This window comes from Sciurus vulgaris, assembly GCF_902686455.1.
Source record: "Sciurus vulgaris genome assembly, chromosome: 2".
NCBI classification, from domain to species: domain Eukaryota; kingdom Metazoa; phylum Chordata; class Mammalia; order Rodentia; family Sciuridae; genus Sciurus; species Sciurus vulgaris.
In genome coordinates, this window is record NC_136462.1 from 52,379,205 (window position 1) to 52,405,037 (window position 25,833).

At 34.6% G+C, this 25,833-nt stretch overlaps 2 protein-coding genes across 6 annotated transcripts in view; one reads left to right on the top strand and one right to left on the bottom strand.

Annotated features, from left to right (window-relative positions):
* The window catches only part of KLHDC1 (kelch domain containing 1), a 48,828-nt gene that overhangs the window by 10,265 nt on the left and 12,730 nt on the right, over positions 1-25,833 (bottom strand). For 4 of the 5 annotated variants that reach the window (XR_013760476.1, XM_079119071.1, XM_079119074.1 and 1 more), the window contains 9 exons: positions 25,155-25,225; positions 24,581-24,698; positions 21,985-22,103; positions 13,824-13,902; positions 9,664-9,747; positions 6,840-6,923; positions 6,110-6,168; positions 3,817-3,929; positions 2,276-2,348 (listed from right to left, as the gene is read on the bottom strand). Coding sequence is in view for 4 of the 5 variants with exons in the window: in XM_079119071.1 (XP_078975197.1) it covers positions 2,276-2,348; positions 3,817-3,929; positions 6,110-6,168; positions 6,840-6,923; positions 9,664-9,747; positions 13,824-13,902; positions 21,985-22,103; positions 24,581-24,698; positions 25,155-25,225 (800 nt within the window). In the remaining variant the exon portion in view is untranslated. The remainder of the gene's footprint in view (positions 1-2,275; positions 2,349-3,816; positions 3,930-6,109; positions 6,169-6,839; positions 6,924-9,663; positions 9,748-13,823; positions 13,903-21,984; positions 22,104-24,580; positions 24,699-25,154; positions 25,226-25,833) is intronic. The other variant, XM_079119072.1, reaches the window with a different exon arrangement.
* On the top strand, positions 11,283-12,676 carry LOC306654308 (ubiquitin-conjugating enzyme E2 D3-like). Its single transcript, XM_079127701.1, has one exon. It carries the CDS (start codon positions 11,479-11,481, stop codon positions 11,920-11,922), a length of 444 nt encoding a protein of 147 aa, XP_078983827.1. The 5' UTR covers positions 11,283-11,478; the 3' UTR covers positions 11,923-12,676.

Below are 25,833 nucleotides of genomic sequence, written 5' to 3' on the forward strand. Positions count from 1 at the left end.
TATAGGTTATCAGATATGGATTTACAGATAGTGTCTGAACCAGGCATAGTTTTATCTAAGGTGAGGCCTGGAGAAGATAGTGTTATGCTATAGAACAGTGGTTCTCAACCAGGGGTAATCTGTCCCCCAAGGAGACTTTTGACAACATCTATAGATATTTTTAGTTGTCACCACTTGGGGAGAGGGAAGGCAGTCCTACTCACATCTTGTGGGAAAAGACTAAGGATGCTGTTAAACATCTTGCAATGTACAGGACACCCCTAAGAACAAATAATTATTTGGTTTAAAATGTCAATAGTCTTAAGGTTGAGAAACCCAGCCTCAGAGTTCTAAGAGGAAAATTGGGCAGCTTACATTTCAAATTGTATCTTGGAAAATTTTTCACAAAATGCATTTAGATGTTAATCGTCACTTTCATAAAAATTAGTAAACACACACACACACAAATATACACACATTATATATATATATGTTCTCCTTACACTCAACTGTATCCCACCTGTTCTCCTCCTCACCTCATACCTGAAGATAGATTTGCCTCTGTCTTATCTGCCTTATGGAAACTCTGGCCTGGATTTCATCATCGAAGAACACTGGAAAGCCTTTCCTGCCTTGATTTTGGTGACATCTAGCTTGGAACCTGATGTTTTTTCTATAGACTGATAGTTTATGTCCTCTCACAGCTGCTCTAAACTTATCACCTAAACATTCTAATAAAGCATATTATTTACATGACACATCAACTGAATCAAAAGAAATCTCTTTACATAGCTCTAGTTCTAACTAATATATTATTGATAATACTTGTGTTGCTCTAATTATTCATTAAGGATTGAAATATAAAATAGGAGCAATTAAAAAATTAATTATATTTTTACTACCACTTTGGTCTATAATTAACTTATTCATATAATCAAAAACTAGAAGAAACTTAAGAGATTTTCTAGTCCAACCCCCTTATTTCACAGATGAAGAAACTGATGCTTGGCTTTTTTTTTTTTTTTTGGAACTGGGGATTGAACCCCAGGGGAACTTAAATACTGGGCCATATCCCCAGCCCTTTTTATATTTTTTTTATTTAGAGACAGGGTCTCACTAAGTTGCTTAGGGCCTCGCTAAGTTGCTGAGGCTAACTGAACTTGAGATCCTCCTGCCTCAGCCTCCCCAGCCGCTGGGATTACAGGCATGCGCCACCTTGCCCGGCTGATTCTCAGCTTCTTTAAGTGACTTTTTAAAGCCAAAAAAAACTAAGCAGTAGCTGAGTAAGGACTAGAAATCTAGGTCCCCATAAACAATATAAAACTTTTTATAAATTAAACATATTTCAAAAGAGCCACAACTGTTAAAATAATACATTCCAATGAATTTTATACACGAAAATAAAACATATGTAAATATATGTGATAGATTATAAATATATAATGATAGATTATATATAGACATATTAATATAGATATACATACCAAAGTATATGTAAATATTTTACATCTTTTTCTCAGAAAGGTTACTTATCATTTATTTATTAAATAACAAAAATACATGTCCTTAAATTTGACTTCACACTAGTATAAATAATCTATAGTAAAAATCTGAAATACATAGCATAAAACTTGTTAGTGACTATAATGATGATTATGTGCTGAATCTGAATTTCCTATGAAGAATTTCCAATGGTATTTATTATACTATTCAACCAAATTTGAAAAAATAAAAAATATAACACTACTGTGATTTTCTTTGTTATCTAATAATAATATACTGTTTCTATAATTTTTATTATAATATACTACAAATAGCTAATATTTTCTTTTTTAAAAAAAGTAATGTTAATGAATATATTAAACCAGTAATAAAAATAATAATTTGCCATCTACTAGATCCATATGAAATCAAATTTCCTCATTAAATTGCTTTAAACTTCTAAAAACAAATTACTACTATTAAAGCCAACCCTATTCCTGTCTGATTAAAATATTAACATTAAAAATTTAAAATTATGAGATATTTTAAATTATCCTTTTCATATTTATCAGGTAAGATTATGCATTTACCTAAAAGAATAACATTTTCAAATACACAAATATGGGTAAAAACTAGATAAATTATTTTTACCAATCAGATATAATGAAAATGATAAATTATATAACAAAGCTCCTGTGAAAAATATCTTTCCTAATGTTTTATGATTTCAATGGCAAACAGTATAAGTTCAGGGCTTTACCTTAATACTTTAAAATTCTTAATTATTTTACTATTTGTCAAATACTAGACTTACCTGGGTCTTGTGTTAGGTAAATGTATAAGTTGTTTCCAACAATTTGTTATAATATTATGAATCCAACCATCACCTGCAATATTATGGCAGTTTAATTAGGTCCTTTGAATACAATTTTAATTTTTTTCCAAATTTATGTTATAATCATATGATTATCTTTTGTGTATACGCATATCTTTTTCATAAACATTTCAAACATACACAAAAATAGAGTGATCCACCATCTAGATTCAATAACTATGAAGGTTTTGAGGTGATGGTGTAACTCAGTAGCAGTATATGCACTTATTAGCACCTGCAAGACCTTGGGTTCAATCCCCCATACTAATCAATCAAAAATCATTTTGCCAAATGTGTTCCATTTATCTCTGTTATTGTTGAATTCATAATAAACCAAAATCCTCTATCTCCTATCATTTCCCCAGAATCTAACTAGATTATAAGTTAGGATATTTAATTTCCCATAGTTAATGACCAAAAATAGCAAACAGAAATTAAAAACTTTAGATCTCATGAGGCTATGATGTTAAACAACCTCTAGCAAAATGTATATGTTAATTTTCAAATTTCTTTTAATTAAAAATCTCACAAATTGAAGAAGTAAAATAATCTGCAAGAATAATACCATCCCCTACCAGGAACTTGTATTTCTCCAACCAGGCTCTGGAATTTGGTGGTCAGTAGTCCTCCAAATACAACACTGATATGTGAAAAACTTGTTGAAAAATAGTCGTTTCCAGATTCTATATAAAATTATAAAATCATTTTAGTGTTATATAGGTTTCTTTTTTATATATTTTTGTAGTTGTAGGTGGACAGAATGCTTTTGTTTTATTTGCTTTTTTTTTAATGTAGTGCTAAGGATTGAACCCAGTGCCTCACACATGCAAGGCAGGCACACTGCCACTGAGCTACAGCCCCAGTCTATATAGGTTTCTTAATTAAAACATCTTTAGCCATAGGAAACTTCTGAGTTAAGAAAATACAATATATCCAACATGTCAAACCAAGAGGTGAATATTCCTGGTCTCTCATCTACCCTGATACCACAATTTTACTGCTGAAAAGAAAAACTTCATTACAAAATCCATAGCTATTAGGATCAACAGTGACATGAGTTAAAAAAAAAATCTGTTAAGTACTTTCCTTTATAGTTCTATAACAAAACAGAAGCAACTGGTTTTCCACCTTATATTTCCAGAGCCTTCTAGGAAGGCTGATCTTCTAATCTTCATTCCAGCCTATAGTATAAGCATCTGGATCAAAACTCAGGAGGAAAGAACCACAGAATACTATAGTGGTAAGGGGCTTTAATTCAGTTAGGTTCACCCCTTTCCTCTCTTCTATACCTAGGAAACTGAAAGACATGAAGATCCAAGGATACTGAAGCAGAGAATATCTTTCCAGTTCTTAATGCAAGCATATAGTTAAGGGGGGAAAAACAGGAGAAAAAAAAAGGAAGACTTACTTCATTTTAAGCACAAAATAAAATAAAAAAAAAGATTAAGAGGATATTATGTGCTTAACTTTAACTGACTTACTTAATGGAATATTATCTGCACTTAGTCCTCCAAATAGGAAAAGCTTATCATCAGCTATTGGTGTTAAAGTGTGCCATGACCGATGTTTTGGACTTTCTCCATTAACAGAAATCCTGTGGCAAGGAAAAATAATTAAAATTTAATTATTTCAATTAAATTTATTTTATTTTGACTGCATTCATCAAAATAAAAGGTTTTGATCATCTCAGAATGTTTATAGAACATTCTTAAATTCTTAGATGAATTTGAACAATTTATTTCCACTTAATGTCCATTTCACTTGATCATAGAACAGAGTGAAAATAAATTTCAATTTCCAGTTAATTCAAATGCATATTTAACATCACTTTTGTTGATTAATGACATTGTTCCCCACTTTTTTTTTTTTTTTTTTTTTTTGGTGGTATGGGGGATCGAACTCAGGGCCTTGTGTTTGTGAGGCAAGCACTCTACCAGCTGAGCTATCTCCCCAGCCCTGTTCCTCACTCTTTGACATGATTATTTTCACTTTTCTAAATTTTTTTTACTGTTGTTTCATATTTAATTTTGTGTTTTTAGTTGGTTTCCACAGGGTTATTATAAGTTTTGTTGCTATTGTTTTCACTTTGGTCTACCTGTTGAATAAGTTCCCAAAGCATTATCTTACCTTGAAAATGCTAGCTACTCTAACTTCAAAATCAAAGCATGCATGCCATTGCAGATGCAGGATAAACCTCTAAAGCTATCTAATCAATAAACTCTTCTTTAAAAAAATAGAAACATAAATAAAAAACTTGTACAAAAATTAGAAGCAATAAATTAAATCCAGGAGATAAGGAGACACCATTCTTCAGCATTCTGTAATACCTCATAGTAACAGGGGCCAGTTTTGGAGGATGTAATTTATTTTTTCCAAAACAGAAATATTTTTATTGTTTTCATTATTATTAGAAACACTTTGGTTATAAACATTTAACAACCATAAAAATACTTTTTAAAAAGGAGAATTCTCTTATAATCTTGTCTCCCACCACTAAGAAATAATACTAATTTGGTATATCTCTTTAAGACTTTAATGCATATATATTTATTAAAAATACACACATGGGAGCATATACTCTGTTCTGTAACTTTTTTCACTCAAATAATATGCTGTAGAGTATTTCTGGAAAATATGGTTTCCTGTGGTAATGAAGCAAAACAGCCCACTTGGAAAATGTATCATGATTTAAACAATCTCCACTTGCAGACATGAAGATTAATTTTAATTTTGGCTTTTATTAACAATGTTGCAACACCATTTAGCTATGTAGACACATTCACACACATGTACATACCCTTGCCATTGTTTTTGGAGAAATCCTGAATCAAAGAAATTATATACACACGTACACACATTTCCACATATGTCTGCGTATGTATATATATATAAATGTATACACGTTCACACATGTACGTATTTGTATATGTGCAATTATGTGTGTATGTGTGTATTTTTTTTTTTTCTGGTACTCGGGATTGAACCTAGCACCTTGCACATGCTAGGAAAGCAATCTCTGAACTACATCCCCAGCCTTTTTTATTTTGAGACAGAGTTTCACTATTGTCCACAGTAGCCTCAAACTTACGATTCTCCTGCCTCAGTCTCCCAAGCAGTTGAGATTTCCATTTTATATTTTAAACATATTGTGAGACTACTGTCCGAAGAAATGTGCCGATTTGTACTACCAATTGTATTGTTACATTCTACCACGAATTGGTCATTATAATTATTTTTATCTGGTAAGTGAAAACTTCCTTTTACTTCCATTTCTTTGATTATCTGTGAGGATTGAAGAATACTTAATATAAAACCAGTACCTTCACATAATTTATTTCCAACTGCTAGTTTTTTCTTTCTTTCTTTTTTTTTTTTTTTTTTTTTGGTACCAGACATTGAACCCAGGGGCACTTAACCAATGAGCCACATCCCCAGGCCTTTTTAATTTTTCCTTTGAGACAGGGTCTCTGTTATGTTGTTTAGGGCCTCACTAAGTTTCTGAGGTTGGCTTTGAACTTGTGATCTTCCTGCCTCAGCCTCCCCAGCTGCTGGGATTACAGGCTTGTGCTACTGTGCCTAGCTAAACTGTTAGTATTTTCATGTTTTATATAGTCTGGTTAAAGAACAATTTCTGTTTACATCTGTATATTCCTTGCTTAGATATATATTCTGAAACAACATACCAGTTCCATTTTAGGGACACAAATTTGGATAACAGTCAGCCACATATACACACACCCTACAGATTAAAATATACTTAAATTTCAAACTTACCTTCCAGACCAAGTCCAGTTGTCTAAGTTTAGATAGTGCAAGTCATTCATCCTAGTTTGCTAAAATGAAAGTGTTAAATTGGACAGAGTTTTACATCTTTTATGGGCTAAAATATTAGTTGTTGTTTTTCGTTTTTTTGTATCAGGGATTGAACCCAGGAGTGCTTAACCACTGAGCCACATCCCCAGACATTATTTATTTTTCCCTTTGAAACAGGGTTTTACTAAGTTGCTGAGAATAGCTTTGAATCTGCAATCCTCCTATCTCAGTTTCACAAAATGCTGGGATTACAGGCGTGCATCACTGCGCTTGGCTTAAAATGTTAGTTTTAAAGTAAGTTTAGATTAGAAATAGACTATCTTGGTCCTACTCAACATCAGAAGTTTAAATATTGGGAAACAATGCAAAGCATTAATAAAATTAATATAGAGCTCCCAAATTAATGTGTCAAAGGGCAAAGGAAGACATGGGTTTCAACTAATAGGGTTTAGATTATAAAAATTTAAATTTTTCTGATACTGCACTGAAGTGAAGGATTTTCCTCATTAAAATATAATATAATCATCTGTGATTGCTTGTATATGGTCCGTTTTGAAAATAGAAGATAAAGTTATTAAATATCATTTAAATATCTAGATTATTGAATATTCAATTGTTCCACAAAATCAGTGGCTAAATTTTTATAACAAGCATCACACATAAAAATACCATTTCCATTAAAAACACTAACCAAAACACGTCCGCCAAAGAGATAACCCTTATTTCCAAGAACTGCACACGTATGCGCGGCTCGTGGCTGTGGTGGAACTCCACCCTGCAAGCAGAGATTAGAAGAGTACAAAGACTTAAATCATCTGTAGTACAGTCACATTCTTATGCTTAGTATGAGAAACACCTGATCAGTAAGCTGTTATTACCTATGTAATTCAATTAAAAACCCTACACAGAAGTTAATTCTAAACAATAATATAGACATAAACTATTCTTTAAGAATAGAATTTACTCTCCCTTATTTTTAAAGTGCTCTTCTTAAATGTTAGACACTATTTAACAAAATAAAATTTTACATAAATTTTATATTGAAATATAAGAATATAAAAAATCAAATTAAAAAATTCTCCACACACACACAGAGTTAAAATTAGGAGTGAGCACTGTACAATGGGATGATCTCAGAGCCCAAAAAATTAAATATGCTTTCCAAACTTCAAAGTCACACGAACTTCACTATTGCCTTGTCAAACAGTGCTTTATTGCCTCCTAAAGCTCTTAACATTAAATAACACTTCTCTATATTTTACTTTGAAAAAATAATAGTAAATCTTTTCTTTAGAGAAGTTCTTAATTGGTGGTAAAAGAGAGAATGAATAGATAGATGAATGAATAAAATTTGAAAAGGGGCTGGGGATGTAGTTCAGTGGTAGAGCCTATGCTTACTGTGTGAGGTTTTGGGCTCAATTCTCAGTATGAAAGACAGAAAGATAGAAGGAGAGGAGGAAGAGAGGGAGGGAGGGAGGGAAATTTGAAGGAAGAATCATTTGCATAAATCCATGTGTTCATGAATTTCCCCACTGTGCTAAAGCTTCTACTTATTTAATAGAAACAGGTATCAGTGATTGATGATGTAAGAAATTATCCTGCAACTCATGAAAGCAATTACCACTAGATAAGAGACCCTCCTCCAACTGAATCCGAATCTATAAGAGTGAAAATACATTTTTTTCATAGTGTCAATTTTGGCAAACTGGTAGCTCCTAAAATGAGAAAGATTAGATTCATTATTTCTAAGACTCATAGGCTATACTAAATTAAAGGTAAATGTAAGGAGTGATTACATTTTTATCCAAGATGCATTATGAACATTTTCAATTCTATGGCTACTGAATGTGGGCATGAAAACTTACGCTCTACATTCAACATCATAACTTACTATACTTTTTAGGATTAATTGAATAATTATATCAATTTGGTAAGAAATAATTCAGATTTTACCTATGTAACACTTAAATAAGTGGAAGAGAACTATTTAAGAGTTTTGGTTCCTAGCCCTTCTAGCAAAACAAAGCTTTTATTATTATCCCATTCCAGAAGCACCAGACTGACTTATTTTCTAATAAGGAAGAAGAGAGTAAACTAAGGGGCCTCAAAGAGATCTAGGATTAGCTTCAGTAAACTCAGACTCAATATTTGTCTCCACCTACCTGGTGACAGGAAATTAAAGGTAAAGATAAACCCTTCTTACTCCATTAATAAAAAACACAAATCTTAAAATTCAAATGCTGATTGAAGCAAAATTCAATCTACAAGTATAAGTAACTGACAACTGATCAGTTCTACAATTAGAAACGGGGTGAAGAGAAAAGAAACCTGAAATTTACTGCCTGGAAAGAGATTGCAGAGAGGGTCAAACTGTAACACTTAATATTTTACAGGAACTTTCCATCATTTTCATCAACAGAATTTGGATTGTATGGACTTTCAGTGTGTACACTAACAGACAATGTTAGTTTTGCCTGCTTAGCATTCCTTTCTGCTCAGTCTAGGGAAGAGCAGGGTAATGAGCTTATCAATCACAATACCCTGCTCTGCATGGAGTGGACACAGTCAGTTATCCCCTTGGTAACAGACGTTCCATAAAAAGTAGGGATAATTCCAGGTAGAACCAGAGTTCTCTTCTAAGACTAATATACAGGTGATAAGAGAGTACAATACCCAAAACTACCTGGGTAACCAGGGTCCTATTCCCTTCTAAATGGCTCAGCTGGTCTGTAGTAGCTGTAGCAAAGCAAGTACACAAAGAGGGAAAAGCAGACAAACAGATGTGGAAAGTATTATGATGGTGTTGAGAAATGTATTCCAGTTCCTGGGTGCTGGTCTGTGTAGCTCTTCCATTGTGTGGGCCACTCCAAATGCTTAAACTAATTAAAATCTGTGTTTGGTTACTAGCAAATGAAAAAATAAGGATAATGTATTTTTGTCATGCTATAATTTTATGTTGCTCTGATTTTAAGGGTTTATAAAAAATGGTGTTTAAAATCATGGACTTTGTTACACAAAGACTTTTTAAAAGAACTTTCATTAAATTAGGACAGATACTTGTGGGTAAAGAATGATGATGGGGGGGGAAAATGACAATGGCACCTCTTTAAAAGATTTTTTTCTAGAAAATCTTATCTGGAGAATTTTTTTTTCCCCTCTCTTTCTTTTTCTTTTTGGTGGCCTTAGGGATTGAACACATGATCATTCTGCTTCTGAGTTACATCTCCAGTTCCACCATTTTTTTTTTTTTAATTTTAAATTTTGAGACAAGGTCTCACTGAGCTGCCCAGGTTGGCCTGGAACTTGGGCTCCTTCTGCCTCAGCCTCCTGAGTTGCTAGTATTACCAATATGCACCACCACACCTGGTTATATATGATTTTTTAAAAATGGTGTTGATGACAGTATTCAAGAGAACTACTTTGCATGTGATTCATAAATCCAAACTACTGAATTTTAAAAAGACTTAAAATGTATCAATGAATATATGAACATAAAGGTAACTTGCAACACTTACTTTAATTTCTGGTTGAAACCAAGTCTGTGTTTTTGTGTCAAATACATGGACATCATTATGCCATCCCCAGAATATTTGTTCTTCCTAAAAGAGAAATTTAAAAATATTTGAAAGCTTTTATAATCTTTACATTATTGTTAAAGTTTGCCACATATTTACTGGTAAATTTTAAAAAAGAACTTTGCAAAATAGTTAAGTATTATCAAAGTCATGAAGTTAATGCACACACCAGTGTCTCAAAAAGTATTGTCTTCAGGCAAGCAGCAGCAGCAATTCTTCTCTTAGAATTGTTTGCTTGCAGTGAATCACAATTTTACTTGTTGACAATCCTTACATTTTCTTAAAGGACTGTCTTTTTTAAAATTGCAAGGACAAGCTGACACAGTAACACATGCCTGAGGTCCCAACCCTTGGGAGGTTGAGGCAGGAGGATCACTTGAGCCCAGGAGTTCAAAACCAGCCTGGGCAACATTGTGAGATCCCATCTCGGGGAAAAAAAAGAGAGAGAGAGAGAGAGAGAGAGAGGGAGAGAGAAAGAAAAACAAAAAACCAACACAAATAATTGCAACAAACAATGATTATTTACATCTTGAAATCTTCTTTCCTTAAAACACATGCTCAGAGCCTAATCTTTGCCATAATAAATTATACATATGGGTTATACAGGGCTATGATTCCCTTTTCCAAAATACTTCAATCACTTGTATTCTACCAAACAATTTATTCTTGTAAGACAAACTTATGCTTTATGCCTACTGTCCTTTTAATCTTCTTTTTCTTTCTTTTTGGTGGTACTGGGACTGAATCTAGGAGCACATTACCATTGAGGTATATCCCCAGTCCTTTATCTTTTTTATTTTGAGACAGGGTCTTACGAAGTGGGCCAGGCTGGCCTCAAACTTGCAATCCTCCTGCCTGATTCCCAAATAGCTGAGATTACAGGGATGCGGCACTATATATGTCTCATTTATCTTTGTTGTTGTTTTGGTTTTTGGTATTAGGGATTGAACCACCCAGTGATACTTAACCACTGAGCCACATCCACGGCTCTTTTAAATTTTTTAAAAATTTGTTTAAAAAAAATAAAAGAGGATTGCACATAAAAAATTTGTTTTGGTTGTAGATGGACACAGTAGTTTTATTTTATTTGTTAATTTTTATGTGGAGCTCAGGATCAAACCCAGTGCCTCACAGATGCTAGGCAAGTCCTCTACCACTGAGCCACAACTACAGCCCTTTTTTAAGATTTTGAGATACGGTCTTGCTAAGTTGCTTAGGGCCTCCCTAAGTTGCTAAGGTTGGCTTTGAACTTGGGATCCTCCTTCTTCAGCCTCCCAAATTGCTGGGATTACAGGCTGGCACCACCAAACCCAGTCTCACTTATCTTTGATAGGACTTATCAAGTGAGTCAAATAAATCAAACAATTTACTTAGTTTAGAATTCAAATTTAAAAATCTACTTGTTCTCCAGAAACTTCAGGACATGTTCATTAGGTTAACTGTACTAGGGGAGGAAAAAAAGACTTATTTCACTGATGAGTAAAGATAATTATGTATAAATAATGGTCAATTATATTCTTGTGGCTGTGTCGTGCGCGTGAGCCCCGTAGGGCCGGGGAGGCACCAGCTGCCGCGCGCGGGGAGGAGGCCGGGGCCGCAGCTTGAGGGAGGCCCCGGCCCCTCTGCGCCTGTGTCTGGCACAGCCGGTGTGAGACGAAGAGACAATCCTTCCCCGCCGCCCGGATAATCAAGAGTTTTGGCCGGACCTTTGAGCACACACCGAGATAGTGAGGAGCCAGACGAAAAGCACAGACTATGGCGCTGAAACGGATTAATAAGGAACTTAGTGATTTGGCCCGTGACCCTCCAGCACAATGTTCTGCAGGTCCAGTTGGGGATGATATGTTTCATTGGCAAGCCACAATTATGGGACCTAATGACAGCCCATATCAAGGTGGTGTATTCTTTTTGACAATTCATTTTCCTACAGACTACCCCTTCAAACCACCTAAGGTTGCATTTACAACAAGAATTTATCATCCAAATATTAACAGTAATGGCAGCATTTGTCTCGATATTCTAAGATCACAATGGTCTCCTGCTTTAACTATTTCTAAAGTTCTTTTATCCATTTGTTCACTGCTATGTGATCCAAACCCAGATGACTCTTTAGTGCCAGAGATTGCACGGATCTATAAAACAGACAGAGATAAGTACAACAGAATATCTCGGGAATGGACTCAGAAGTATGCCATGTGATGCTACCTTAAAGTCAGAATAACCTGCATTATAGCTGGAATAAACTTTAAATTACTGTTCCTTTTTTGATTTTCTTATCCGGCTGCTCCCCTATCAGACCTCATCTTTTTTGATTTTATTTTTTGTTTACCTCCCTCCATTCATTCACATGCTCATCTGAGAAGACTTAAGTTCTTCCAGCTTTGGACAATAACTGCTTTTAGAAACTGTAAAGTAGTTACAAGAGAACAGTTGCCCAAGATTCAGAATTTTTTTAAAAAATGGAGCATGTGTATTATGTGGCCAATGTCTTCACTCTAACTTGGTTATGAGACTAAACCATTCCTCACTGCTCTAACATGCTGAAGAAATCATCTGAGGGGGAGGGAGATGGATGCTCAGTTGTCACATCAAAGGAAGCAGCATTATTCTAGAAGCATCCATTTTGTTTAAACCTTCCACTGTTAGAGATTTGAGGTTACATGATATACTTTATGCTCATAACTGATGTGGCTGGAGAATTGGTATTGAATTTATAGCATCAGCAGAACAGAAAATGTGATGTATTTTATGCATGTCAATAAAGGAATGACCTGTTCTTGTTCTACAGAGAATGGAAATTGGAAGTCAAACACCCTTTGTATTCCAAAATAGGGTCTCAAAACATTTTGTAATTTTCATTTAAATTGTTAGGAGGCTTGGAGCTATTAGTTAATCTATCTTCCAATACACTGTTTAATATAGCACTGAATAAATGATGCAAGTTGTCAATGGATGAGTGATCAACTAATAGCTCTGCTAGTAATTGATTTATTTTTCTTCAATAAAGTTGCATAAACCAAAAAATAAAAAATAAAATAAATAAATAAATAAATAAATAATGGTCAATTATCAATGATAGTTTGAATAGCAAAGTTTTAAAGATATTTCATTTTAAAAATTCAATTATGCAAAAACATGGAGAATTAAAGATACCTATATACAAAGTGATATATATGAAAAGTATATATACACTTACATTGAAAATGTACAATGATAATAAAAGTTAGAAGAAGGTAAAACTGAAGAGAGTTATTGTGTATCTTTTGGTGTGAGATCAAATTTTTTTTCTTTTGCAGTACTGGGGATTGAACCCAGGAACACTTTACCACTGGGTCACATACTCAGTACTCTTTTATTTTTTCTTTTGATACAGGGTCTCACTAAGTTGCTTAGGGCCTTGCTAAATTGCTGAGGCTGGCTTTGAATTTGTGATTCTCCTTCCTTAGCCTGCAGAGATGCTGGGATTACAGGCATTTACCATCTCCCCCAGCTCATTTTTATGTAGAAGCCACTCTGAGCTATGAATAATTCTGGTAGACATGTCTAAAAGGAAGCACGTCAATAATAGCCATTGTGGTTAAATATAAACAAAACAAAATTTCCCCAATTTGTGCTAAAGCCTCTATTTACTGAACAGAAACAGGTATAAGTGATTAATGATATAAGAAAAGAAATTATTCTGCTGAACATGGTGACACATGTCCAATGGTCTCAGTAATTTGGGAAGCTGAGGCAGGAGTATAGAAAGTTATAGGCCAGTTAGAGTTAGTGATACTCTGTCTCAAAATAAGAAATAAAAAAAGGGCTGGGGGTGTGGCTCAGTGGTAAAGCACCCTGGGTTCAATCTCTAGTACTGAAGAAAAAAAAAAAAAGAAAGAAAGAAAGAAAAAAAGAAATGAGAGGAACCATGAAAGCTATTATCAGATGACAGATCCCTCCTCTGTCCAGAATTCAAATCTGTAAGAGTGAAAATACATTTTCCCCATACCAATTATGGCAAATTGGTAGCTCATAAAATGAGAAAAAATAGGTTCATCATTTCTAAGACTTACAGACTATGCTAAATTAAAGGCAAATGTAAGGAGTGATTACTTTCTTACCCAAGATGCATCATGAACATCAAAACAGTCTTGAAGTTCATTGTGTCTCCTGCACCCATAACCACCAAAATATATTAATCTGAAAAACAATGCAGAGGGACACACTTTAAGTGCAGTTTCTAGTTTGTTCACAGAAGGTTGAAATAGATCTTTTCTCTCACCCCAACAACCTAAATAAGCCAAATAAATGACAAAATCACTGAATTAAAAATAAAAAAAAGCTAAATCAAAGAGTTGAGAGAACAGAGATCCAAATGAAAATTTCAGAAAGTGAGAGCTTTCAGAAATTTCAGAAAGTGAGAGACCCACAGCTGCTTTCATCCCCTGTATAACAGCAGGAGGAAAAACAAACCAGTACATACAGAGTTTATGAAGAAAAACTGCTCAATTTATTAACAGGTACATTTAGGCTGGCATGGCAAATCAGTCTAAGAAACCCAGCTATACAAGGAGTTTGAATTTTTTTCTCTTTCTTTCTTTTTTAAAAATTTTCCCTAACTCTTTGCAAATCTCTAGGGAAGGTCCAAGATCACTTATCAAAAGCTGGAAGTAGGGGGTGGGGGTGAGGGTATAGCTCAGTGATAGAATGCTTGCCTGGCATTTGAAATGCCCTGAGTTCTAGCACCAGCATTGCAGTAGTGGGAGTGGGGGTGGGGGAGCCAGAAGGAGAGGAAGGCTGTGGAGCAAACCTGTTTGAGGCAATCTGAGCTTTCAACTACTGAAGTTTGGGATCAGGACAGGAGATCTGAAAGAAACACCTGAGAGGCATGCCAAGATTATACTACATAGGATGGCTTCACTCCAAAGATCAGAGGAGGAGATGAAAAGCTGAAAGATATCTCTCAAGATGCAGAAAGCGTGAGATGGGATACCAAAGCAAACAGAACCTCTTAGTGACCCAAGGATCTACCAACTGGTTTTAAAACACAGATCTTCCAGAATTCTGAGAGGTGGGAATGCAGTTGAATGCAGCACAGCTGAAAATCTTCAGTGATTAAATATGGGTCCCTAATGAAAGACCTACCCTGACTCAAAACAGTTGAAGCCAGTGGTAAAAATGAATAAAACTAAGGCTACAACAAAACCCAAACAGACCAACTACAGATTAGCTGACTCGTCTCCCATTCTAGAAGTCTGAAAAAAGAAGAAATGGCATATCCCTCTCTGAAGATAAAGAAAATTTATTCCAAACTTTACTGGTCTATCACATAAAATGTCTGGCATACAATAAAAAAATAACAAGATACATGAAAAGGAAAAAAAAAAGTGGCTCATGATCAAGAGAGGAAAGAGTCAACAAAAGTAGAAATAGAATAGTAAGACAACCTGAATTATCAGAGGGTCTTTTAAAATAACTTAATTTTAAGAAGTGCTCATTCTCCAAAAAGGGTCTGAGGTGGCTAAATGTGCCTAAATTGCAGAGTTTGATAGCCATTTGCTGACTGGGGGTCATATTCCAACTTTATGTTCCTGGAAGAACCAGAAACTGAATTTTGGGGCCTTTGTCCAGGCATGTTCCTATTCAGCTGCCAAGATAAACAGTCTGAAAAGTCCTATTTTATCACCTGGATCTGATCAATAAACTATTATTTGTGGTCAAATTTAAATAAAACCAATTAGGAGTGAAAATGCTTGCATCCTTCATTTGCATAGTAGACTATAGTGGGTACCTGGTCTGGAACTTTATCTGTATTAGCCAGTCCTTGTCTTTGTTCCTTTGGACAAACTTTCTTTTTGTAAGGAAGACTGTGTCTACCTGGTGAGCAAACTGCTTATTGAAAATAAAGCTTCCATTTTTGTCTTAAATTCTTTCCAACTGGATTTTTGTTGACAAAACTATGATGAAAATGTTAATAGGCCTGAGATAGAAATTTAGGAATATAGAGAGAAGACTAAATCTCTGAAGGAAAAATATCCCTGTTAAACTACAGAACAAATAATTTGTAATCAACTCATGAGTCAGACAAAGGAGTCTAAGGGACAAAAAAAGAATATAGTGATACAATAAGCAGCCCATAAATTACTTTCCAGTTTCCTATAAGTTTTCTGGAATTCAGCAAAACAGAAAAAAGACCTCAACAGAAAGATATCATTAGCCTCATGAAAGTAAGAGCTAACATTTGATTGAACCATGACACTGTCCCAATTGCCTGACTGACTACCTGACTTCCTAGAGTCTTTGATGTAAGCTGAAAGTTACATTCCAAACCAGATCCCCTAATTGGAAACATGATCTTCCTCAATTCCAGCCATGAAAGAAGACCAGTCCTTTAGAATCATACAGAGTCTAAGTATGTATTCTAATAAAAACTTGACCTTAAACCCTGGCTTCTTGTTCTTGAGATTGCTAACATCCTGCCCTGAGAGTACAGACTCTGACTTTCTGTAATAAACTTCCTTCTTTGCTATTAAGACCTGACTTGTCCTTAAATTCTTTTCTGTGATGGAGTCAAAAACCTGAAGTTTCCAACAGAGGTCTCCTGGGCCTTTGGAGACTTCCCTGGATCCCCACATGGTGACAGACCTAATAGGAAAAAAGATGGACAACACACACACACATGGGTAATATCAGCAGAGACATGGAACCATGAAAAAGAACTAAATAGAAATGCTAAAAATGAAATATAAGATGTCAGAATTTAAAAATTCATTAGCTGGGCTTAATGGTAAACTGGATACAGCAATGGAAAAGATCAGTGAACCTGAAGACAAATCAGTAGGTCAATAAAAAAAATATCCAAATTAAAACACAAAGAAAAGAAGGGGCACGAGGAAGAAATTGGAAATCCAAGTTCTGTGGACCATTATCAAATGGTTTAAATGCATGTAAAAGGAGTGCCAGAAGGAAGACAAAGAAATGTGTAAAACAAATATTTGATAATTACTAGAAACTTGTTAAAATTCATATAAGACTCAACTTCATGTACAACCAGAGAAACAAGTTGTATCCCATTTGTTTACAATGAATCAAAATAAATAAATTATTAAAAAAAAAAACTCACATAAGATACCAACCTACCAACCCAAGAAGTTCAGCACATTTCAAATAGGATAAATATAAAGGAAACTATACCTGATATACTTGAGCTGGGTTTTTTTTTTTTTTTCCTTTTTTTGGGGGGGGTACCAGGGATTGAACCCAGGGGTGCTTAACCATTGAGTAACATCCCAAGCCCCTTTTATATTTTATTTAGAGACAGGATCCACTAAGTTATTTAGGGCCTTGCTAAATTGCTAAGCTGGTTTTGAACTCCCAATCCTCCTGCCTCAGTCTCCTGAGCCACTGGGATCACAGGCATGCACCACCATACTTAGTGTATACGAGCATATTTAATCAAATCACTGAAGAGTAAAAATAAAGAGCAGATAAAGAGGAAAAAAAGACATTTGTAGAGGAACAAAAATCACAAATGAGAGTGCATTTTTCATGAGAAAAATGGAAGCCGAAGAGCAGTGTAATAAAATCTTTAAAGTGCTAAAAGAAAGAAAAGAGTAAAAAACAAACAAAACAAAAAACCCAAAACAACAACAAAAAACCCTGTCAACTTAATCAAAGAAAAAAATCACAACGAAAATTAGAGATTACTATAAAATGAATGACAATGAAAACACATAACAAAATTTATGGTATACATAGCAAAGGCAGGGTTCAGGGGGAAATTAATAACTGTAAATAACTACATTAAAAAAAAAAATCTCAGCCTGGTGCAATGGCACATGCATGTAATCCCAGCAGCTCAGGAGGCTGAGGCAGGAAGATCCCAAGTTCAAAGTTAGCCTAAGCAAAAGGGAGGTGCTAAGCAACTCAGTGAGACCCTGTTTCTAAATAAAATACAAAACAGGGCTGGGGATATGGCTCAGTGGTTGAGTGCACCCGGTACCTGCCGCCTTCTGCCAAAAAAATCTCAAATCTATAACATAACTGTATTCAATAAGGCTTTAGAAAGAGATGGGCAAACAAGGAAATGATTGAGATTGAAGGGGAGGGCTAAGGATGCAGTTCAGTGAAAGAGCACTTGCCTAGTATACATAAGGTTCTGGATTTAACCTTTAGCAACACACACACAAATGGAGAGAAAATGAAAAGGAAAAAAAAATCAAGAAAAATTATAAACCAAAAAAGTTGGTTCTTTGGAAAGATAAAAAAAATGGACAAATATTTATCTAAATTGACTAAGAAAAAAGAAAGACGGGCTGGTGATATAGTTCAGTGGTAGAGTGTTTGCCTAGCATACACTGGGTCTTGGGATTTAGAGGCCAGCCAGATGACATAGTGAGACCGATATCAAAAAAAAAAAAAAAAAAGGAAAAATGAAAGAGAATATATTATTACTGACATTACAGAAATAAGAAAGATTATACAAGAATTCTATGAAAAACTATATGTCAACAAAATGGATACCTTAGATAAAAAATTCCTTGAAGGACACATACTACAAAAAAATGGTTCAAGAAGAAATAGAAAATAGGAACAAATATAGCACATAAAGAGACTTAATCAGTAATCACAAACCTCCTCATAAAGAAAGGTCCAGGACTAGATGGCCTCCCTGGTAAATTCTACCAAATATTTAAAGAAGGACTAACACCAATCCTTTTCAAGCTATTCCAAAAAACTGAAGAGGAGACAAACTTCCTAATTCATTCTATGAGGCCAGCATTGTCCCGAATACCAAAGTCAGAGAAAGACACTACAAGAAAACTATCTACATCTGATAAGGGATTAAGATGCAACAGCAACTCAACAACAAAAGAATAAATAACGCAATTCTAAAACTGGGCAGAGGACTTAAATAGTCATTTCTTCAAAGAAAATTTTTAAAATGCCAATAAGCACATAAAATGATGATCTACATCATTAGTTGTTATTAGGGAAATGTGAATCAAAACCATGAGATACTATTTCAAACCCCCTAGAATGACTGTTATAAAAAACCAAAAACAAGGGCTGGGGTTGTGGCTCAGTGGCAGAGTACTTGCCTCTCATATGTAAGGCACTGGGTTTGATTCTCAGCACCACATATAAATAAAAAAATAAATAAATAAAGGTCCATCAACAACTGAAAAAATATTAAAAAAAAAAAACAAAAAACAAAACAAAACCAAAAACAAACCTGAAGATAAACCAACCAACCTGTGGAGAAATAGGAACCTTTGTACATTACCAATGGGAAACAGTTTGATAATTCCGTGAAACTTAAACAAAGAATTACCATATGACCCAGAAATTCTACTTTTAGGTATGTATTCCAAGGAAATGAAAATAAGGCCCAAAACAACACTTACATGTCCACGTTCACTGTAGCATTACTGACAATAACCGGAAAGTGAAAACAACCCAAGTGTTCATCAACATATGAATGTACAAACAAAAGAGTGTGTATGTGTGTATGCATGCATAGGTGTAATGAAATACTACTAAGGCATAAAAGGAAAGAAGTTCTGAAATATGCTATAACATAGTGAACTCTGAAAACATTATGCTAAATAAGACAGATATAGAAGAACAAATATGTGATTTTATTTATATGAAATATCTACAACAGGAAAACTCATAGGTATAGAAAGGAGATTAGAGGTTATCAGGGGTTGGGAAGAGAGGAAAATGGGGAGATATTAATAAATGAGTACTGCAGAGTTTTTGTTTGAAGTAATGAAAAAGTCTGGAACCCTATAATGGTGACGATAGCACAAAATTGTGAATAATTAATGCCACAGATTTACATAATTAAATATGGTTAAAATGGAAAATTTTATGTTTCCTATATTTTATCACACCTTTTAAAATAGGCATAGTAAAGCTGGAGATCTAATGGCACAATTGGTTAGTGCATGGGACTTATAAGAAAAGGCTATTATAGGGCTGGGGAGATAGCTCAGCTGGTAGAGTGCGAGGCAAGCACAAGTCCCTGAGTTCGATCCCCAGTACCGCAAAAAAAAAAAAAAGAAAAGAAAAGGTATAGTAAAAAGTAAATATCCTTCCTGCTCTCAGTTCTCCTGCATAGGGCAATCACTGTTACCAGCAGAACTTTAAAGGACCAAAAAGTATTTTGTGGGGCAGATTAAGCCCTGGGGAAATAAAACAGAAAACTCTGGGAGCTTAGAAAATGACTGTCACTGCCACAGATATTCACAAGGATAATCCTTTCTGCAAGCTGAGGTAAAGCTCAGAGATAGGGTTCAATCACAAGTTTACCCTTAGCCCTTATAATGCGTCTTGCAAACTGACATGACAAACGAGGAAAGCCTAATCAAAGAACAAATTGAGAAAGATGTCAATTACTCTTCTATAGTCAATTCCTTTTTTTTTTTTTCCTTTGGTACTGGGGATTGAACCTAGGGGTGTTTCCAGTTTCTTCCTCATGCCCCTTCTTTTCTTTGTGTTTTAATTTGGATATTTTTTTATTGACCTACTGATTTGTCTTCAGGTTCACCGACCTTTTCCATTGTTGTATCTAGTCTACCATTAAGCCCAGCTAATGAATTTTTAAATTCTGACATCTTATATCTCATTTTTAGCATTTCTATTTAGTTCTTTTTCATGGTTCCATGTCTCTGCTGATATTACTTGTGTGTCTTGCTAAATTGCTGAGGCTGACCTTGAACTTGTGATCCTTCTGTCTCAGCTTCCCAGTCACTAGGATTACAGGTGTGCACCACTGCACCTGGTTCTGTAATCAATTCTTATTTTATGTTGCCTCAACATCGATTTTAAATGTAAGTTGGATTTTCTCATATCAAAAGCAGAACTCAGCTACCTGTGGCACAGTTTCCAGTTGTATATCTCCTCCCAATTCCTCAATGTGGTTGACACAGATACATGCTTTAGGTAACTGCCTTCTGCTGACCACTTCCCTATGGGACAGCTAGATATAACTTACTTGACTCGCTGGCTCCTTGAACTCACCACCACTACCCAGCATGTCCTGCATAGATATGCCATAATGACCACCTTTCAGTCTTTCAGTCACAGTATATGACCTCCTGGAACTTTTCTTTTTTTGTACTGGGGATTGAACCCAAGGGCACTTTACTACTGAACTACATCTCTAGTCTTTTTAAAATTTTTTAAAAATTCTTTTTTTAGTTGTAAATGGCCATAATACTTTCATTTTATTTTTATGTGGTGCCCAGGATTGAACCCAGTGCCTCATGCATGCTAGGCAAGCGTTCTACCACTGAGCCACAATCACATCCCCTCTAGTCTTTTTTAAATTTTGAGATGGGTCTTGCTAAATTGCTGAAGCCCTGTGAAGCTTGTGAAGCTGTTAAGGCTGGCCACGATATGGGATGCTGGGATTACAGACATATGCCACCATGCCTAGTATGTGCTTGTTTGCTTTAAACCTACCATTTAAAACTCCCCCTTGGGAAATCTGTTTGGATAAGGCCTTGTACCCATATAGGAAAATACTATGCAGCTATAAAAAACAAACAAGCTTTCTAACTAGGGATACAGAAAGTTGAACAATCTTCAGGGTATACTGTTAACTAACTAAAAGAAGCAGTGGAGTTCAGAATGAATATGCTGATATCTGTGTGAGGAGGAGAGGAGAAATAGAAATACATACATACATATGTATTTGCTTCTATTTTAAAGTAACAGTGATGCCAGTAGTTTCTAAACTTGTCTGTACTTTGGAATCACTTTAGGAACTTGAAAAAAAAAAACCTATCCTAAAAGACTAGAATTTAATTAGTATCACATTGGTTTGGAAATTTTATAAATATGCCCAGATGATTCCAAAGACAGAAAAGTTTGGAAACCACTGCCATAAGAACACAAAAAATATTAATAAAATCAGTTTTTTTGGTGTGTATGTGGTGGGTGAGAATAGGGTAGAGGGGTATAGCTATAGAAAACAGACATTTTATTGTATTATTTTTAATACGATTTTGATTTTTGAATAATAAAATTTTATTAACTATTCAGAAAATTTATGAGTGGTATAAAGCACTCAAATAATTGGTTCCACCATGTTCATTTTTTATGATATGATTCTTACCCAGGGTTTAGAAATGCTATTGCCATCAACATCAAAAGAAGTATGTAATTATGTCTTGGGGAAAAAAAATCATACTTTCAGGTTTTCTCTATTTTTTCCAAAAGTTTACTTAAGTAAGGATTAAGGTAATGAACTAAGTGCAGTTGTTACATTACCTGTCTTTATATACCCAACAGGAAAGTTTATCACGTGGTGTGGGTGGCTGTCCTTCAAAGTTGGTGATTTTTTCCCAAACATAGGTGCCATCTCTTGTTCGCAAATTGACAAAATAAAGCTTTAAAAAGATTTGAACATTATTAGCATATAGGACATTTAAAAATTAAATTTATATCAAGGGGATATATGATCCAAAAATTAATAATACTATTCTTTACATTTTTAATAGGTAAAATTTTTACCTACTAGGAATTATAGAATGAATGAAAATCAGTGTTCTAGAAGGAAATGACATATAATACTGAAAATGCCCTTTTCTCCATCTGCTTTTGCTCTTATAATAGATATCAATTAAGAGTGAAGCAGAAAAACATGGAAAGCAAGCATGCTGAATTTCCCATCTGTTTTTAAAAACTTACAAGCTTAAGATTTTCTATAGTTATCGTCTTTTAAACTATATGCAAATGTGGAAGATGAAATGATATATTAACAATTACATTTTGCTGCATTTCCTAATTAAAAGAAAGTATTACTCAAGGTTTTTTCAAGATGGAGGAATAGAGATGGTCGCTTTCCTGGCTGCCCTGTGGTGTGAAAAGGAGAAAACAGGAAGCTTCTCAGCAAGGAGGGTGAATAAAAAGCAGGGGGGACTCACAAATTCAGCAAAGTAGCAAGATATAAAATTAATACCTATAAATCAATTGTGTTCCTAGACACCAATGATGAATCAACTGAAAGAGAAATTAGGAAAACTATTCCATTCACAACAGCCTCAAACAGACAAAACAAAACAAAACTTGTGAATCAATTTAACAAAAGAGGTGAAAGATTGCTACAATGAAAACTACAAAACACTGAAGAAATAAATTGAAGACCTTGGAAGATGGAAAGATCTCCCATGTTCTTGAATAGGCAGAATTAATATTGTCAAAATGGCCATACTATCAAAAGTGCTGTACAGATTTAATGCAATTCCTATTAAAATCCCAATGACATTCTTCACAGAAATAGAAAAAGCAGTCATGAAATTCATTTGGAAAAATAAGAGGCCCAGAATAGCCAAAGACATCCTTAGCAAGAAAAGTGAAGCAGGAGGCATCACAATACCATACTACAAATATACTACAGAGCTATAGTAATAAAAACAGAATGGTTTTGGCACCAAAACAGACATGAAGACCAATGAAAGAGACTAGAAGACCCAGAGACAAATCCACATAAATACAGTTATCTCATATCAGAAAAAGGAGAAAAGATAGCCTCTTCAACAAATGGTGCTGGAAAACTGGAAATCCATCTGTAATAGAATGAAATTGAACCCCTTTCTTTCACCCTGTACAAAAATCAACTCAAAGTGAATCTAGGACATAGGCATTATACCAGAGACCCTGTGCCTACTAGAATAAAATGTAGGCCCAACTCTCCATCATGTTGGTTTAGTAATCAACTTCCACAACAAGACTCCTAAAGTGCAAGAAGTAAAATTTTAAAAAATTAATAAATAGGATGGTATCAAACTAAAACACTTCTTCACAGCAAAGGAAACAATAAAGAATGTGAAGAGAGAGCCTACAGAATGGGAGAAAATCTTTGCCATCTGTACCTCAGATAGAGCATTAATCTCCAGGATACATAAAGAACTCAAAAAACACCAAAAGAACAAATGACCCAATCAATAAATGGCCAAAGGAACTGAACAGAACTTCATAGAAGAAATACCAATGGTCAACAAATACACGAAAAAAATGTTCAGCAACTCTGGCAATTAGAAAAATGCAAATGAGATTCCATCTCTCGCCAGTCAGAATGGGGGCTGCCAGCATCCCGGTAGCAATTATCAAGAATACAAGTAACAATAAATGATGGTGAGGATATGGGGGAAAAAGGTATGCTCCATATATTGCTGGTGAGACTGCAAATTGGTGCAACCATTACAGAAAGCAGTATGGAGATTCCTCAGGCAACCTGGAATGGAACCAGTTATCCCACTCTTTGGTATATACCTAAAGGACTTAAAATCAGCAAACTACAGTGACAAGATCACATCAATGTTTACAGCAGCTCAGTTCACAATAGCTAAGTTATGGAAACAATCTATATGCCCTCAACAGATGAATGATAAAGAAAATGTGGTATATATACAAAATGGGATATTACTCAGCCATAAAGAAGAATGAAATTATGACATTTGCAGGTAAATGGATGGAACTGGAGACTATCATGCCAAGTGAAACAAGTCCCCCAAAAGCCAAAGGCCGAATGTTTTCTGGTATGTGAATGCTAACACACAATAAGGGGGAGGGGACGGAAGAACAGAAGTGCATTGGATTAGATGAAGGAGAATAAAGGGAAGGAAGAAAGGATGGGAATAGGAAAGACAGTAGAATGAATCAGATATAACTTTTCTATGTGTATATGAATACATATATATATATGAATACATGGCCAGTGTAACTCCACATCATGTTTAACCACAAAAATGGGATCCTAATTAGAATAAGTTATACTACGTGTATGCATAATATGTCAAAGTACTTTCTACTGTAATGTATATCTAAAGAGAACAAAAAATAAATAAGTAAAAGAAAGTATTACTCGATTGCTGTATCCTTTGTCATCATATCCTCCAAAAACGTACAGTTTCCCATTAATGCAAGCACCACAGCTTCCTGACATGGAGGTAGGGAGTTCTCCTTCCATTAGATGCATTCTCCTGCAGCAAAATTGACATGGAATCCCTCAACGTTTTAAAAAGGCAAATAAAAATTCCCCTTAAACTTCCTGAGTATCTTTTCAGTGAAAACTTCCACTGCTAATTATAATTAGAATTTAATAGTAGTCAATACTGTAAAAACTTTAAGAAGATTCAAGACAGACCTTTCAACCTGCTTGGAGAACAACCTCAAAATATACACATCACTAGAACAGAGAGTCAGTAAGATAAAACGAGGTCTTCAGAGCATTGGTCTTGAGAGGAATAGTAAAGGACAAAGAAAGGAGGGGGGAAGGGAGTGGGGAAAGAAAGAGTCACAGAGAATAAAATATTGAAAGAAAAGGAGAGGGAGACTTCGTAAATGCTGCAGTATGTCCTAAGTATGGTCTCAGATTCCCTTAGTCTCTGAAAACATTTATCACAAAGATTGGACACTCTGCAATTTAAATTACTTACCACAATCCACTATCAATATCATAGGTCCAAATTTCATCATTAGGCAAATATACTTCATTGTCTTCAATAGACTAAAAATACAGAATACATAAAATTGTTTATCAATCAGATAGTAACAATTCAAAAGTTCCTCAGGATGAGAAAAACTGTGATTAAAATACAACAAAACATAAATATCAGTCTCAAAGACTTTTTAAATATAAAATAAGATCAAAAGGGAAGATTTTCTAAGAGAAAATGGGGAAAATGTTTAAAATACAAAATATAATACGTGAGTCTCAAGAATAAGATTCAAGGCAATTAAACTTTCCAAAGGGATTCTGAATAGGGGAAAATAGCAAAACAGTAAAATTTATGCAGAATATCAAAGATTATAAAGGCAGGAAAAAAGGATATCTAAAGGGCTGGAGTTGTGTCTCAGTGATAGAGCATTTGCCTAGCACATATGAGGCCCTGGGTTCCATCCTCAGCACCACATAAATAAATAAATAAAATAAAGGTACTATGTCCATCTACAAAAAAAAAAAAAAAAAATTTTAAAGGATATCAAAAAAGGGCAATATATTTTGAACAAAAAGAAGATATTAAGGAAGGAAATTTTTTCAAGATAAAATTATAAGAGTACTGCATCAGATACCTTAACTCATTGAACATACTTGTTGAGTGCCTACTATATGCA